The following is a 17606-nucleotide window of genomic DNA, read 5'->3' on the forward strand; positions in this document are numbered from 1 at the left end:
TCCTTTTACTATTTTTTTTTCCCAAGGTGGATGACCTCACATTTTCTGACATTGTATTCCATCTGCCAAACCTTAGCCCATTCGCTTAACCTATCTAAATCTTTTTGCAGCCTCTCTGTCCTCTACACAACCCGCTTTCCCACTAATCTTTGTGCCATCTGCAAATTTTGTTACACTACACTCTGTCCCTCTTCCAGGTCATCTATGTATATTGTAAACAGTTGTGGTCCCAGCACCGATCCCTGTGGCACACCACTAACCACCGATTTCCAACCCGAAAAGGACCCATTTATCCCAACTCTCTGCTTTCTGTTAGCCAGCCAATTCTCTATCCATGCTAATAAATTTCCTCTGACTCCGCGTACCTTTATCTTCTGCAGTAAACTTTTGTGTGGCACCTTATTGAATGCCGTTTGGAAATCTAAATACACCACATCCATCGGTACACCTCTATCCACCATGCTCGTTATATCCTCAAAGAATTCCAGTAAATTAGTTAAACATGTTTTCCCCTTCATGAATCCATGTTGCGTCTGCTTGATTGCACTGTTCCTATCTAGATGTCCCGCTATTTCTTCCTTAATGATAGCTTCAAGCATTTTCCCCACTACAGATGTTAAACTAACCGGCCTATAGTTACCTGCCTTTTGTCTGCCCCCTTTTTTAAACCGAGGCGTTACATTAGCTGCTTTCCAATCCGATGGTACCTCCCCAGACTCCAGAGAATTTTGGTAACGAATGCATCTGCTATAACTTCCGCCATCTCTTTTAATACCCTGGGATGCATTTCATCAGGACCAGGGGACTTGTCCACCTTGAGTCCCATTAGCCTGTCCAGCACTACCCCCCTCGTGATAGTGATTGTCTCAAGATCCTCCCTTCCCACATTCCCGTGACCAGCAATTTTTGGCATGGTTTTTGTGTCTTCCACTGTGAAGACTGAAGCAAAATAATTGTTAAAGTCTCAGCCATTTCCACATTTCCCATTAATAAATTCCCCTTCTCATCTTCTAAGGGACCAACATTTACTTTAGTCACTCCCTTCCGTTTTATATATCGGTAAAAGCTTTTACTATCTGTTTTTATGTTTTGCACAAATTTACTTTCCTAATCTATCTTTCCTTTCTTTATTGCTTTCTTAGTCATTCTTTGCTGTCGTTTAAAATTTTCCCAATCTTCTAGTTTCCCACTAACCTTGGCCATGCATTGTTTTTTAATTTGATACTCTCCTTTATTTCCTTGGTTATCCACAGCTGGTTATCCCTTCTCTTACCGCCCTTCTTTTTCACTGGAATATATTTTTGTTGAGCACTATGAAAGAGCTCCTTAAAAGTCCTCCACTGTTCCTCAATTGTGCCACCGTTTAGTCTTTGTTCCCAGTCTACTTTAGCTAACTCTGCCCTCATCCCACTGTAGTCCCCTTTGTTTAAGCATAGTACGCTCGTTTGAGACACTACTTCCTCACCCTCAATCTGTATTACAAATTCAACCATACTGTGATCACTCATTCCGAGAGGATCTTTTACTAGGAGATTGTTTATTATTCCTGTCTCATTACACAGGACCAGATCTAAGATAGCTTGCTCCCTTGTAGGTTCTGTAACATACTGTTCTAAGAAACAATCCCGTATGCATTCTATGAATTCCTCCTCCAGGCTACCCCGTGCGATTTGATTTAACCAATCGATATGTAGGTTAAAATCCCCCATGATTACTGCCATTTTTTTTTCACATGCCTCTATTATTCTCTTGATTATTGTCCGCCCCACCGTGAAGTTATTATTTGGGGGCCTATAAACTATGCCCACCAGTGACTTTTTCCCCTTACTATCTCTAATCTCCACCCACAATGATTCAACATTTTGTTCATTAGAGCCAATATCTCTCACAACTGCCCTGATATCATCCTTTATTAACAGAGCTACCCCACCTCCTTTTCCTTCTTGTCTATCCTTCCGAATTGTCAGATACCCCTGTATGTTTAATTCCCAGTCTTGGCCACCCTGCAACCACGTTTCTGTAATGTCCACCAAATCATACCCATTTGTAATGATTTGTGTCATCAACTCATTTACTTTATTAGCATGAATAGAGGCTTGGCTAACTAACAGAAAGTCGGGATAAATGGGGCATTCTCAGGTTGGCAAACTGTAACTAGTGGGGTGCCACAGGGATCAGAGCTGGGGCCTCAACTATTTACAATTTATATTAATGACTTGGATGAAGGGACCGAGTGTAATGCAGCCAAATTTGCTGATGATACAAAGATAGGTGGAAAGCAAGTTGTGAGGGGGACGCAAATAATCTACAAAGGGATATAGATAGGCTCAGTGAGTGGGCAAAAAATCTGGCAGATGGACTATAATTTGGTAAAATGTCAGGTTACCTCCTTTGGTAGGAAAAATAAAAAAGCAAATTATTTAAATGGAGACAATTACAAAATGCTGTAGTACACAGGGATGTGGGGGTTCTTGTACATGAAACTCAAAAGGTTAGCATGCAGGTACAGCAAGTAATCAGGAAGATAAATGGAATGCTGGCCTTTATTGCAAGGGGGATGGAGTATAAAAGTAGGGAAGTCCTGCTACAACTGTACAGGGCGTTGGTAAGACCACACTTGGAGTACTGTGCACAGATTTGGTCTGGACTTGTCTCCATTCCCGTGCCGAGGGGATTACTACACCAGACAGGAGGGGCAACATTTGGGGACACTGATTCCAAATGTCATAATGGACATATTTCAGTCGAGATGTGATTAACAGCAGCAATAACAGCAGATTCCAACCTCTACAGTCACTTGTGAACTCGCTGGTGTGTCAGCAGGTTGTATGACCGAGCGAATCGCTTCCCACACTCAGAACAGGTGAACGGTCTCTCCCCAGTGTGAACTCGCTGGTGAGCTACAAGGTGCGATGATGTAATGAATCCCTTCCCACATTCAGAGCAGGTGAACGGTCTCTCCCCAGCGTGAACTCGGTAGTGTTTCAGCAGGTCGGATGACTGAGTGAATCCCTTCCCACACTCAGAGCAGGTGAACGGCCTCTCCCCAGTGTGAACGCGCTGGTGAGTTGCAAGGTGCGATGATGTAATGAATCCCTTCCCACATTCAGAGCAGGTGAATGGCCTCTCCCCAGTGTGAACACGCTGATGAGTTACAAGTTGGGATGACCGAGTGAATCCTTTCCCACACACAGGGCAGGTGAACGGCCTCTCCCCAGTGTGACTGCGTCGATGAATTTCCAGCTCAGACGGTGATCTGAATACCTTCCCACAGTCACCACATTTCCACGGTTTCTCCATGGTGTGGGTATCCTTGTGACTCTCCATGGTTGGACGATCAGTTGAAGCCTCACCCACGCACACAACACATTTACAGTTTCTCCGTGGTTTGAATGGTGCGATGTTTTTTCAGGCTGTGTAACTGGCTAAAGCTCTTCCCACTCGAGTGTGAGTGTCTCGGTGCTTTTCCAGTCACACTGATATTTGAAATCATTTCCCACAGAACAGACAAACATTTCTCATTCCACTTTCAAAGGCCGATGATATTCAGGTCCTGATGAAACGATTGACTCCGTCAGATCTTGACACGATGTATGGTCTGAAAATCTCCGCTTCTGTAAAAGGAGATAACAAAACTCATCACTGTCAGTACAAGACAGAAATTCAGAATAGACAAATCTAGTTTCCATGGAACTTTCTTTCCTCTCTTGTTCTTCCAAAGCTGTAAATCCCTGTCCCACACATTGACCCTCCTGCTGTGCTGAAATCCAAACCCATCACACATTTCGGAAGGAAAAGGAGGTGGGCTAGCACTGTTAATAAAGGATGGGATCAGTGAGTTACTGAGAAACGATATTAGCTCAGAGGATCAAGATGTTGAAACAGTTTGGGTGGAGATAAGGAATAATAAGGGGGAAAAGTTGCCGGTGTGCTTAGTGCATAGGCCCCCTAACAGTAGCTGCACTGTTGGACGGAGTATAAATCAAGAAATAATGGAGGCTTGTAATAAAGGAACAGCAATAATTATGGGTGATTTTAACCTTCATATTGATTGGATGAAGCAAATTGGTCAGGGAAGCCTTGAGGAAGAGTGAATCCGGGATAGTTTCCTTGAACAGTACATTGCTGAACCAACCAGGGAGTGAGCTATCTTAGAACTAGTACTGTGTAATGAGGCAGGATTAATAAATGATCTCGAGTAAAAAATTCGAGGAATGAGTGACCATAATATGTTGAATTTCAAATTCAGTTGGAGGGTGAGAAAGTTGGTTCTCAAACCAGGGTCCGAAGCTTAAATAAAGGGGACTACAAAGGTATGAGAGCAGAGTTGGCTAAAGTGGACTAGGAAAATAGACTAAAGAATGGGACGATTGATGAGCAATGGCAGACATTTAAGGAGATATTTCATAACTCGCAACTAAAATATATCCCAATGAGAAGGAAAGACTGCAAGAGAAGGGATAACCATCCGTGGCTATCTAAGGAAATAAGGGATGGTATTAAAATTGGAGAACAGGGAAATGGCAGCGATGGTGAACAAATATTTTGTATCAGTCTTCACGCTAGAAGACACTAAATACATCCCAATAGTGGATAATCAAGGGACTATAGGTAGGGAGGAACTTAATACAATCACCATCACTAATGAAATAGTATTAGGTAAAATAATGGGACTAAAGGTGGACAAGTCCCTTGGACCTGACGCCTTACATCCTGGGGTCTTAAGAGAAGTGGCTCCAGAGATAGTGGATGCATTTGTTGTAATGTACCACAATTCCCTGGATTCTGCCGCGGTCCCAGCAGATTGGAAAACCACAAATGTAACACCCCTATTTAAAAAAGGAGGCAGACAAAAAGCAGGCTACTATAGTCCAGTTAGCCTAAGATCTGTCATTGGGAAAATGGTGGAGTCCATTATTAAGGAAGCAGTAGCGGGACATTTGGAAAAGCAAGATTTAATCAAGCAGAGTCAGCATGGTTTTATGAAAGGGAAATCATGTTTGACAAATTTGCTGGAGTTCTTTGAGGATGTAATGAGCAGGGTGGATAAGGGGGAACCAGTGGATGTGGTGTATTTGGATTTCTAGAAGGCATTCGATAAGGGGCCACATAAGAGGTTACTGAACAAGATAAAAGTTCACGGGGTTGGGGGCAATATATTAGCATGGATAGATGATTGGCTAACTAACAGAAAACAGAGTCAGGATAAATGGGTCATTTTCCGATTGGCAAACAGTAAGTAGTGGGGTGCCGCAGGGATCGGTGCTAGGCCCCAACTATTTACAATCTATATTAATGACTTGGATGAAGGGACCGAGTGCAATGTAATGAGAAGGGTGGATAAGGGGGAACCAGTGGATGTGGTGTATTTGGATTTCTAGAAGGCATTCGATAAGGGGCCACATAAGAGGTTACTGAACAAGTTTGCTGATGATACAAAGATGGGTGGATCAGCAAATTGTGACGCATTCACAAAAAATCTGCAAAGGTATATAGACAGGCTAAGTGAGTGGGCAAAAATTTGGCAGATGGAGTATAATGTGGGAAAATGTGAGGTTATTCACTTTGGCAGAAATAATAGAAAAGCAAATTATAATTTAAATGGAGAAAAATTGCAAAGTGCTGCAGTACAGAGAAACATGGAGTTCCTTGTGCATAAAACATAAAAAGATAGTATGAAGGTACAGCAAGTAACCAGGAAGGCAAATGGAATGTTGCCCTTTATTGCAAGGGGGATAGAGTATAAAAGCAGAGAAGTCCTGCTACAACTTGCAGAGTATTGGTGAGGCCACACCTGGAGTACTGCGTGCAGTTTTGGCCTCCCTATTTAAATGAAGGATATCCTTGCATTGGAGGCTGTTCAGAGAAGGTTCACTACATTAATTCCGGAGATGAGGCGGTTGAATTATGAACATAGGTTGAGTAGGTTGGGCCTATACACATTGGAGTTCAGAAGAATGAGGGGTGATCTTATTGAAACGCATAAGATAATGAGGGAACTCGACAAAGCAGATGCAGAGAGGATGTTTCCACTCAGAGGAAACTAAAACTAGGGGACATAGTCTCAGAATAAGGGGCCGCCCATTTAAAACTGAGATGAGGTGGCGTTTATTCTCTGAGGGTTGTAAATCTGTGGAATTCTATGCCCCAAAGAGCTGTAGAGGCTGGGTCATTGAATATATTTAAGGTGGAGATAGACACATTTTTGAGCGATAAGGGAGTAAAGGGTTATGGAGAGCGGGCAGGGAAGTGGAGTTGAGTCCATCATCAGATCAACCATCATCTTATTGAACGGTGGAGGAGACTCGAGGGGCCAAATGGTCTACACCTGCTCCTATTTCTTATATTCTGGAGTGTTTCTCCTCCACTACCAGTTTTCACCACCAATTCTGGCTGTGTTCAGTTCTACACTCACTGGACCTCCTCCCCTGAAGGTGCTGACTCTGGTTGGATTCAGTTCTACACACACTGGTTCCCCTCCCTCTCCTCCCCTCCCCTGAAGGTGCTGGGTTCAGTTCTACACTCACTGGTTCCCCTTCCCTGAAGGTGCTGACTCTGGCTGGGTTCATAGAAACATAGAAAATAGGTGCATGAGTAGGCCATTCAGCCCTTCAATGAGATCATGGCTGATCATCACGTCAGTACCCCATTCATACACTCACTGGTTCCCCTCCCCTGAAGGTGCTGACTCTGGCTGGGTTCTGTTCTACACTCACTGGTTCCTCTCCCTCTCCTCCCCTGAAGGTGCTGACTCTGGCTGGGTTCAGTTCTACACTCACTGGTTCCCCTTCCCTGAAGGTGCTGACTCTGGCTGGGTTCATTGGGATCCTGAAACCCCGCCCACACATTGTTTTTTTACAAAGATGGCCACGCATGCGCTCTACTGCTCGGTGAATCACGATGGCGGCGCAGAAGCCTGCAGCTGTCCTTTACAAAGATGGTGACCGTCAGTTTGGGCCTGTTACCGCGAAAACGCCCCGGAGCTGCAAATTCGAGACCTGTTGTTTCTTAGTCCGGGTTGGCGACCTGCAGCAGGTGTTTATGAAGCCCACCTGTCGAGCACGTTACTTCCCTGCGCCCGCTGATTCAAATTCGACTCCGAACTACATGTCAGACCTCCGCCCGCTCACAGCCCGCGTCCCCTCTGGTCAAAGTCACACTGCGCATGCTCCACATACAGCCCACGCCTGCGCACTGGGCTCCCCCAGTGAGACGTCCTCCTGACGTCACAGAAAGGCGGCGATGTTTAAAATAGAAAAGCAACCTGGCATTTGTTGATGTTATAATAAAATACTAAAATGGAGAATGGTATCATGAAGATAAATTGACTGCTGCAAACTTTTCATGAATTAATCGCGGTTTTTAAAGGTCTCTCCACAGTTGCCAGGGGCGACGCTTCAGGTTCGCCAGCCGCCGAGCACAGACGCCGGAGGTGGGGTTTGCCAGGGGCGACAGCGAGGCTGGGCCGGGGGACAACGTCGGAGCGGGAGAGAGGCGCCTCTGTGGGTTCCGCTGGTGGGCGAGGCCACAAGAGGAGGGGCTACAGGAGGAGGGGGTTACAGGGGGAGGGGTTTCAGGGCCGGGCTATAGGGGATGGGCTACAGGAGGAGGGGTTACGGGGAGGAGCTACAGGGGCGAGGCCACAGGGGGAGGGGCTACAGGGGGCGGGGGATAGAGGGGGAGGGGTGACAGGGATGCAACTCCTTGTTAATACCATCCCCTTCAGTCCCAACCCACCCGCATTTCGTGCCCAGTATAGCATGGTGCTGACCGACCTGGGGAGGCCTCACAGTTTCACTTCTGGTCTGTGCTGAGTTAAGGGGCGAAGGCCGCAATTAGCAGAGACCGGTTGGGCCGAATGGCCTGTTTCTGTGCTGTGCCATGTTGTGAGAGGGCGGGTAAATGGAGCTGAGGGCGTGCTCTGATTGCGGGATCTTTCTATGCTTGCATTTAGAACAATAAAAAGCGGGACAGATCGAGACCGCGGGCTACAGGAGGGATCGGAGATCCCGTCCCACTCCTGGCTCCGCCTGGCAGAAAGGTCACCACCCCTGACCAAACAAAGGTTTGCCCGCTCGGGTCACCCTGACCCCGCCCCCTCTGCCCAGCAAGACAGCAACGCATGTACTGGCGGAGGGGAAGTAGAGGATACGCCTGGAACCTGTCCACACAGCGCTCGCAGGGAAGGCCCAGCCTCCATCCCCGACCCAGTGCTGAATTAACCTGATCTTGGCTAGTGTGCAGGAATAGGGACATGATTGGAGCTTGAGGTCCCTGCGCTGGGGGCCAGTGGGGTTTGAAAATCAGCCAGGATCGCAGCTCCTACTCGCTATCCAACGGTCCAAGAATTCAAGAGCAGGGAGGTTATGCTTGAACTGTGTAAAACACTAGTTAAGCCACAGCTAGAATACTGCGATCAGTTCTGGTCACCACATTACAGGAAAGATGCGATTGCACTGGAGAGGGTACAGAGGAGATTTAAGCGGACGTTGCCTGGACTGGAGAATTTTAGCTATGAAGAATGATTGGATAGGCTGGGTTTGCTTTCTTTGTAACAGAGGAGGCTGAGGGGAGACTTTTCTGCGGTGTATAAAATTAAGAGGGGCCTCAATAAAGTGAATACGACAGACCTATTTCCCTTAGCAGAGGGGTTAACAACCATTCGGCATAGATTTACAGTAATTGGTATGAGGGTTAGAGGGGATTTGCAGGGAAATTTCTTCACCCAGCGGGTGGAGGGGGTCTGGAACTCACTGCCTGAAAGGGTGGTAGAGGCAGAAACCCTCACCACATTTAAAAAATGCTTGCATGTGCACTTGAAGTCCCGTAACCTGCAGGGCTATGGACCAAGAGTTGAAAAATGACATTTAGCTGAATAGCTCTTTGTCGGCCTGCGTGGACACGATGTGGCAAAATGAATTCCTTCTATGTTGTAAATTTCTATGATTCTATGACCCTTGAGGGGGTAAGCGTGAATGGACCATTTGCATAGAGCCTGCACGCGGAAGAGGCAGTGTTTAGGGTTGGTTGTGAAGCCCCTCACAGCCGAATAGCTCATCAGCAAAACCTTATATCTCAGTGTGGGGGTCATTGCCTCGATAAGGAGATCTTGGAGCATTATTGGAGAATACCGGGAGTTAGTTGAAGGAAGACATTTATTGCTGACTCCTCTGTGACACCAGTCTCTATCTGATCTTTTACAGATATCAGGCTCGATGTCACTCCAGTTTCCTTGTGCCCAGCCCAGGCTCACAGCCAGTAGAGGGTTCCCCCAACATCTGGGGTGAGTTCACCTCAGTCACCAAGTAAGTAAATACCGACACACTCCCCAGGGATTCCCTGTAAAGACCAACACACTCCACAGGAACTCCCTGGAAATACTGACACACTCCCGGGGACTCCCTGCAAAAACTGGCACATTCCCAGGGACCCACTGAAAATACCGACATACCCCTTGGGACCCCGTGTAAACACAGACACTCCCATGGAACCCCTGTTTATACAGACACACTTGTGGGGACCTCCTGTAAATACTGACACACTCCCTAGGGACCCCTTGTAAACACTGACACACTCCCAGGGAACCCCTGTAAATACAGACACACGATTGGCGGTCCTTGTAAATATGGGCACACTCACTTGGATCCCCTGTTATTACTGACCCACTCCTGGGTACTCGTTGTAAACACTGACACACTGCCTGGAACTCCCACTAAAAGCCGACACACTCCCGGGGATCCCCTGTAAATACAGACAAACTCCCTGGGACACCCCTTGTAGACACTGATACATATTTTGGGGATCCCCTGTATCGGTCCAAGTCAGCATGGATTTATGAAAAGGAAATCATGCTTGACAAATCTTCCAGAATTTTTTTGAGGATGTAACTAGTAAAGTGGACAAGGGAGAACCAGTGGATGTGGTGTATTTGGACTTTCAAAAGGCTTTTGACAAGTTCCCACACAAGAGATTAGTATGCAAAATTAAGGCACATGGTATTGGGGGTAATGTATTGACATGGATAGAGAACTGGTTGGCAGACAGGAAGCAAAGAGTAGGAATAAATGGGTCCTTTTCAGAATAGCAGACAGTGACTAGTGGGGTGCCGCAGGGTTCAGTGCTGGGACCCCAGCTATTTACAATATACATTAAAGATTTAGACAAAGGAATTGAATGTAATATCTCCAGGTTTGCAGATGTCACTAAGCTGGGTGGCACTGTGGGCTTCGAGGAGGATACTATGAGGCTGCAGGGGGACTTGGACAGGTTAGGTGAATGGGCAAATGCATGGCAGATGCAGTATAACGTAGATTGTGAGGTTATCCACTTTGGTTGCAAAAACAGGAAGGCAGATTATTATCGGAATGGTGACAGATTAGTGAAAGGGGAGGTGCAATGAGATCTGGGTGTCATGGTACATCAATCATTGAAGGTAGGCATGCAGGTGCAGCAGGCAGTAAAGAAGGCAAATGGCATACTGGCCTTCATAGCGAGGGGATTTGAGTATAGGAGCTGGGAGGTCTTACTGCAGTTGTACCACACCTTGAGTATTGTGTGCAGTTTTCATCTCCTAATCTGAGGAAGGACATTCTTGCTATTGAGGGAGTGCAGCGAAGGTTCACCAGACTGATTCCCGGGATGGCAGAACTGACATAGAATAAAGTCTGGATCGACTAGGCTTATATTCACTAGAATTTCGAAGAATGAGAGGGGATCTTATAGAAACTTATAAAATTCTGATGGGATTGGACATGTTAGTTGCAGGAAGAATGTTCCCAATGTTGGGGAAGTCCAGAACCAGAGGTCACAGTCTAAGGATAAGGGGTAAGCCATTTCGAACCAAGATGAGGAGAAACTTCTTCACTCAGAGAATTGTGAACCTGTGGAATTCTCTACCACGGAATGTTGTTGAGGCCAGTTCATTAGATATATTCCCTTTCATAAATCCATGCTGACTTGGACCAATCCTGTCACTACTTTCCAAATGCGCTGCTATTACATCTTTAATAATTGATTCCAACAATTTTCCCCGCCACCGATGTCATGCTAAAGTTCCCTGTTTTCTCTCCCTCCTTTTTTAAGAAGTGGGGTTACATTAGCTACCCTCCAATCCATTGGAACTGCTCCAGAGTCTATAGAATGTTGAAAATGACCACCAATGCATCCACTATTTCTAGGGCCACTTCTTTAAATACTCTGGGATGCAGACTATCAGGCCCTGGGGATTTATCAGTCTGACGCACTCTCGGGGATCCCCTGTAAATATTGACACACTTTCGGGGACCACCTTTTAATACTGACACACTCCCAGGGATCCAATCATTTGACAGCGAGCATTCCTTACCGGAAAAACATCGGCTTTTCCTGATCAGGTGATCTAGCCATTCCTCCAAGATCAATAAGCTTCTTGAAACGTTCAGGTTAAGCATTCGATGATTTATTGAGCGTACAGATCATGCAGTAGCACTTCAAAATACACTCAAAAAATGGGGCTTACAAACACACCCAATGGTCAGGAGCTCAAAGGCATTACAGTTCTGGGCTCAGTATTCAGATCCTACAAACCCTTGTAATCCAAATCCTCATTCTCGTCTGCCACTTTCTAAGCTGCAGGCTTCCTTGTCCAAATGTCTATCACTGGAAGCTACAACTGTCCTGACCATGTTGTGCTCACCTCTGCAGGTCTCCACCTTTGGCTTTCCACTTCCTCCAGAATAAAACTCCGTATCAGGAGAATCTCACTGGACCCGCCCCTTACCAACTTTGGTTAATAAAGCTGGTGCCCTTACTTATTTACACTGGGCTCATGAGCTCGGTATAACTCCTTTACTTCATCGTCTTATCAAACGTTTAGCTTTTGTCTCACATAATTGCTGTTCTACCAAAGAAAAACTTGACTTATAAGTCTATGTTTGATTCTGCAAGGACCACAACCAACTAATTCTCCCCACTCTAGAGAAACCCTAATTAAAATGATGATATCTACCCAGAGGTTCTCCTTTTGCCAGGACTATCTGTTGCCCTTGCACCCATTATCAGCGCTGACAGCTCCCTGAAACTCAGAAGCCTCTGCACAATGGTAGGTCTTTCCTGACATTCCCTCATTGAGCAGGAGGTCACCTCATGTTGAAACAGGCCAGAGCTGGATGGTCAGTCTCAGTTCGGCAATCCAGTGGTCACTACTTAAAAATGCAATGGTATTTCCCACAGCAAATGCTCAAAGCTCCCACGCTCTTGCAGTGTGAAGAGGAATCAATAGCGATACAAGAATAGCACACGTCTAGTTGGAGATTAACCCTTTGCTGAGCGTTTTCTTGGGTTAAACAAGGCGACGGTCAGGCAGAGCCAGAATTGTGCGAGACTGTCACACACATGGAGATGGGATCACGGGCGCCGGCTGACACGCTCGGTCACTTTCATTCTGGCGGAGGGCCCACATCCGAGCAGTCAACATCCTCCGGTTTCAAATCAAACTCCTTGTTAGGACATTGTCCCTGAAACATCTTCTTCAGCTGCATCGCAGACAGGATAAAGGATGAGTGTTGGAGCAAGGTGGGAGAGAGCGAGACAGAGAGAGAGCGAGACAGAGAGGAAACGAGACAGAGAGAGCGAGACAGAGAGAGAGAGAGAGAGAGAGACAGACAGACAGACAGACAGAGAGAGAGAGCGAGACAGACAGAGAGAGAGAGGGAGACAGACAGAGAGAGAGCGAGACAGAGAGAGCAAGACAGAGAAAGAGAGAGAGAGTGAGACAGAGAGAGCAAGACAAAGAGACAGAGAGAGAGAGACAGAGACAATGAGAGAGAGACAGGCAGTCAATGAGAGACGGAGACAATGAGAGAGAGAGTGAGTCAATGAGAAAGGGAGAAAGACAGAGATATAATCAGTGACTAAAGGCGGACAAGTCCCTTGGACCTGATGCCTTACATGCTAGGGTCTTTAGAGAAGTGGCTGCAGAGATAGTGGATGCATTGGTTGTAATCTACCAAAATTCCATGGATTCTGCCGCAGTCCCAGCAGATTGGAAAACTGCAAATGTATCGCCTCTATTTAAAAAAGGAGGCAGAAAAAAAGCAGGAAACTATAGACCAGTTAGCCTAACATCCGTCGCTGGGAAAATGCTGGAGTCCATTATTAAGGAAGCAGTAGCGGGACATTTGGAAAAGTATAATTCAATCAAGCAGAGTCAGCATGGTTTTATGAAAGGGAAATCATGTTTGATAAATTTGCTGGAGTTCTTTGAGGATGTAAGGAGCAGGGTAGATAAAGGGGAACCAGTGGATGTGATGTATTTGGATTTCCAGAAGGCATTCGATAAGGTGCCACATAAAAGTTTACTGCACAAGAGAAAAGCTCACAGGGTTGGGGGTAATATATTTGCATTGATAGACGATTGGTTAACTATCAGAAAACAGAATCGGGATAAATGGGTCATTTTCTGGTTGGCAAGCAGTGACAAGTGGGGTGCCGCAGGGATCGGTGCTGAGTCCTCAACTATTTACAATCTATATTAATAACTTTGATAAAGGGACTGAGTATAATGTAGCCAAGTTTGCTGATGATAAAAAGATGGGTGGGAAAGCAAATTGTGAGGAGGACACAAAAAATTTGTAAAGGGATATAGACAGGCTAAGTGAGTGGGCAAAAATTTGGCAGATGGAATATAACGTGGGAAAATGTGAGGTTATCCACATTGGCAGAAATAATAGAAAAGCAAATTATAATTTAAATGGAGAAAATTGCAAAGTGCTGCAGTACAAAGAGACTTGAGAGTCCTTGTGCATGAAACACAAAAAGTTAGTTTGATGGTACAGCAAGTAATCAGGGAGGCAAATGGAATGTTGGCCTTTATTGCAAGGGAATAAAAGCAGAGAAGTCCTGCTACAACTGTACAGGGTATTGGTGAGGCCACACCTGGAGTATTGCGTACAGTTTTGGCCTCCGTATTTAAGGAAGGATATACTTGCATTGGAAGCTGTTCAGAGAAGGTTCACTAGGTTGATTCCGGAGATGAAGGTTTGACTTATCAGGATAGGTTGAGTAGGTTGAGACTATACACATTGGAGTTCAGAAGAATGAGAAGTGATCTTATTGAAACATAAGATAATGAGGGGGCTCGACAAGGTGGGTGCAGAGAGGATCTTCCCACATAAGGGAAACTAAAACTAGGGGACATAGTCTTAGAATAAGGGGCTGCCCATTTAAATCTGAGATGAGGAGACATTTTTTCTCTGAGGGTTGTAAATCTGTGAAATTCTCTGCCCCAGAGAGCTGTGGAGGCTGGGTCATTGAATAAATTTAAGGTGGAGATTGACAGATATTATAGCGATAAGGGAAGAAAGGGATATGGGGAGCGGGCAGGGAAGTGGAGCTGAGTCCATGATCAGATCAGCCATGATCTTATTAAATGGTGGAGCAGGCTCGAGGGGCCAAGTGGCCTACTCTTGCTCCTATTGCTTGTGTTTCTTGTATCTGGTTCGAGGGGCTAAAGGCATCATCCTGTCCCTATCAAACAGGGTCAATAGGCTGAATGAGCTACTGCTGATCCCATGTTACAAGCTCGATGGGCTGAATGGTCTTGGTTTCTTCCTGTGTGGCACATGGGAGTGGCTGAATGGCTGACTCCTGTTCCCATAACACTGCTTCGAGGAGCTGATTGGCATGCTCCTCTTCCTATGTGTCAGGCTCAGGGGATGCATGGCTTTCTCCTGTTTTTTTATTTGTTCACGGGATGTGGGCGTCGCTGGCAAGGTCAGCATTTATTGCCCATCACTAATTGCCCTTGAGAAGATGGTGGTGAGCCACCTTCTTGAACCGCAGCAGTCTGTGTGGTGATTGTACTCCCACAATGATGTTAGGGAGGGAGTTCCAGGATTTTGACCCAACAACAATGAAGGAATGGCGATATGCTTCCAAATCAGGATGGTGTGTGACTTGGAGGGGAACGTGGAGCTGTGCTCAGGCATCCTTTGCGTATCAATGTTTTAACCAATTTCTTATCAAAAGTTAATTGGGCCAGTGTCCATATATGGTCTAGTGGTCAAAATACCATTGGCATTCAAACCAGAGCTAGCATGTGGCCACTCCTGTCTCCAGTAATTTCCCCATCAATGCCTGCTTGTCCATGTTATCTTGTTTATAAATTCGTTCATCTCCTCGGAACCTGTCTTATTTATGCTCCTGTATTCAAACTGTTAGCTTTGATGAAGCTGACTCCAATTTCTACTTTGTTATTATAATAATGTGACCTTGGCTCTCAGCTTGTGTTAGTTTGTTATTTGAACCTAGTTAAAACTGAGTTCTGCATACATTCAAGAAGCGCCTAACATTCCAATGCCCACAGATAATCATGGGTAAGATTAATTTGGTCAATGACTAAAAATTGAATATTTATTTATGAATCTCTAATACCAATGTTTTGTACAATTCCAAGGTCCCTTTGTTCCTCGACACTTCTCAGTATCCTACCATTTGATGTATATTCCCTTTCCTTGTTAGCCCTCCCCAAATGCGTTACCTCACACTTCTCTGGATTAAATTCCATTTGCCACTGTTCTGCCCACCTGCCCAGTTGATTGATATCTTCTTGCTGTCCACAGCTTTCTTCTTCATTATCAACCACACAGCCGATTTTAGTATCATCTGCAAACTTCTTAATCATGCCCCCTATATTCAAGTCTAGATCATTGATGAAGATCACAAAAAGCAAGGATCCTAGTACTGAGCCCTGCAGAACCCCACTAGAAACATCCTTCCAGTCGCAAAAACATCCATCAACCATTACCCTTTGCTCCCTGCCTCTGAGCCAATTTTGGATCCAATTTGCCACTTTGCACTGGATTCCATGGGCTTTTACTGTTGTGACCAGTCTGCCATGTGGGACCTTTTTAAAAGCTTTGCTAAAATCCATATACACTATATCATACGCTTTACCTTCATCGGCACTCCTGGTGACCTCCTCAAAAAATTCAATCAAGCTAGTCAGACACGACTTCCCCTTAACAAATCCATGCTGACTGTCCTTGATTAATCCGTGTCTTTCTAAGTGAAGATTTATCCCGTCCCTCAGGATTTTGCTGGGTTAAAAACCCCGCCATTGAAAGGCCACATTAGTGAATTGAACAGGATTTACTGTGATTGCACTGAGCACTGAACCATGTTCATTCTGGCAGTTATGGTTTGTTTCTACTGATCTTAATAACCCCAATAACTGGACTGGTGATTAATATTCTGTATAAATGTTGAATGTGTTCCAAATACATAGTGCGTTTAATATTTGATTTCTCCATGATAAGAGGAGACTAATTGATGTTCTGTTACCAACTGTTACATTTTGGGCCTTTTCTTACTCTAGATTATTTCAGTTCTCCTCTCATTCGCCTTCAACCATATCAAATCCCAAGCCTGTTCTGTTTGAGAACACGGCTTGTAGGAGACATAGTCTGAACTGTTATGTCTCACTTTACACTCATCTGAAATTCCTTTGAACTACCCCTTTATAGTACCTTCTTGTATCAGATTTGAAATCTGTTATTATCTGTATCATTTAACACTTTTTGTATCCGGATTTGTAAAAGTTCTCCACACATATTGCATGTAATTGCCTTTGAAATGTATGATATTTGTCATTCTCATTACTAATTTTGATGGTTTCGTTGGTTTAATCTCTTGTTACTAACATACATTGCACTATTTCTTTAAACATGATAATTGGTTCAAACATTTCCTTTATCAGGTCTTTGGCTCAATTGAGCCCTGTCAATAATCTTTGGTTGGGGATAGGATTAGTGTTTAGTGGCTGGGGTTAAGGATGGGTTTTGAGGCTGGTGTCAGAAGCTGGGGTTCGGGTTACAATGTTAGGCTTATGAGATAGTGATTACAATTACAAACCACTATTAACAACGCCCGTGTCACTAGATGCCTTCTTTTTCATTTGTTGTTTTTTAACCTCATACAGGTAAATCGCAAAACAACCTTATGAATTGTTCATTCAAGGAATCTTCGTTCTGGCCTGAGTCCGATCTGCTGCCTTCTTTCACACCTCTATATTTCCCACAGAAAAGACATCAGGGACAGGAGGGGAAATAATGTTTTATAGAATCCAGAATTGTCTGTTCTGAATTTCTATCCTGTATTTAAAGTAACAACTTTTGTAACCACCATTTCCAGGGTATTAGAAGGGGAGGATCTGCAGCAGGGAAGCTCAAAACAAACATTATGTCAAAATTTGACAGATTCAACCTGAAGAATCAATAGTGTAAATGTGGGGACTGGATCCGGATTCAGTTGCCCGTCTGAGGTGATAACACATCAGGGAGAGGCCGTTTATCAGCTGAGTGTGGAAAGAGATTCACTCGCTCATCTCACCAAATGACACTCTGGCATGTTCATAATGAGCAGAATCCATTCACTGCTCTGTACGTGGAAAACGATGCAATCGACTACACCCATTTACTGACACACCAACAGAGTCACACCGGGAAGAGACCGTTTAGATATTTCACATGTGGAAAGGTAGTCACTCCGTTGTCCCAACTGTTTACACTCCAGATTATCCACATTGAGAACATTTGCTTTAAATGTGAGAAAAACTTTCAAAGTTCAAA

General features: G+C 45.0%; 1 protein-coding gene and 1 long non-coding RNA gene across 2 annotated transcripts in view; one reads left to right on the forward strand and one right to left on the reverse strand.

Annotated features, from left to right (window-relative positions):
* Positions 1–17209, forward strand: part of LOC139273560 (uncharacterized) — a 52810-nt gene extending 35601 nt beyond the window's left edge. The window contains exons 5-6 of the long non-coding RNA XR_011595201.1: positions 9204–9305; positions 16958–17209. This is a non-coding gene — a long non-coding RNA (uncharacterized lncRNA). The remainder of the gene's footprint in view (positions 1–9203; positions 9306–16957) is intronic.
* LOC139273551 (zinc finger protein 84-like) overlaps positions 2526–17606 on the reverse strand; it is a 58468-nt gene continuing 43387 nt past the window's right edge. The window contains exons 4-5 of the mRNA XM_070890501.1: positions 16388–16406; positions 2526–3319 (exon numbers count right to left, since the gene is read on the reverse strand). Coding sequence (XP_070746602.1) covers positions 2794–3319; positions 16388–16406 — 545 coding nt within the window. The 3' untranslated portion in view covers positions 2526–2793. The remainder of the gene's footprint in view (positions 3320–16387; positions 16407–17606) is intronic.

This window comes from Pristiophorus japonicus, chromosome 9, assembly GCF_044704955.1.
Source record: "Pristiophorus japonicus isolate sPriJap1 chromosome 9, sPriJap1.hap1, whole genome shotgun sequence".
Classification (NCBI taxonomy): Eukaryota; Metazoa; Chordata; class Chondrichthyes; family Pristiophoridae; genus Pristiophorus; species Pristiophorus japonicus.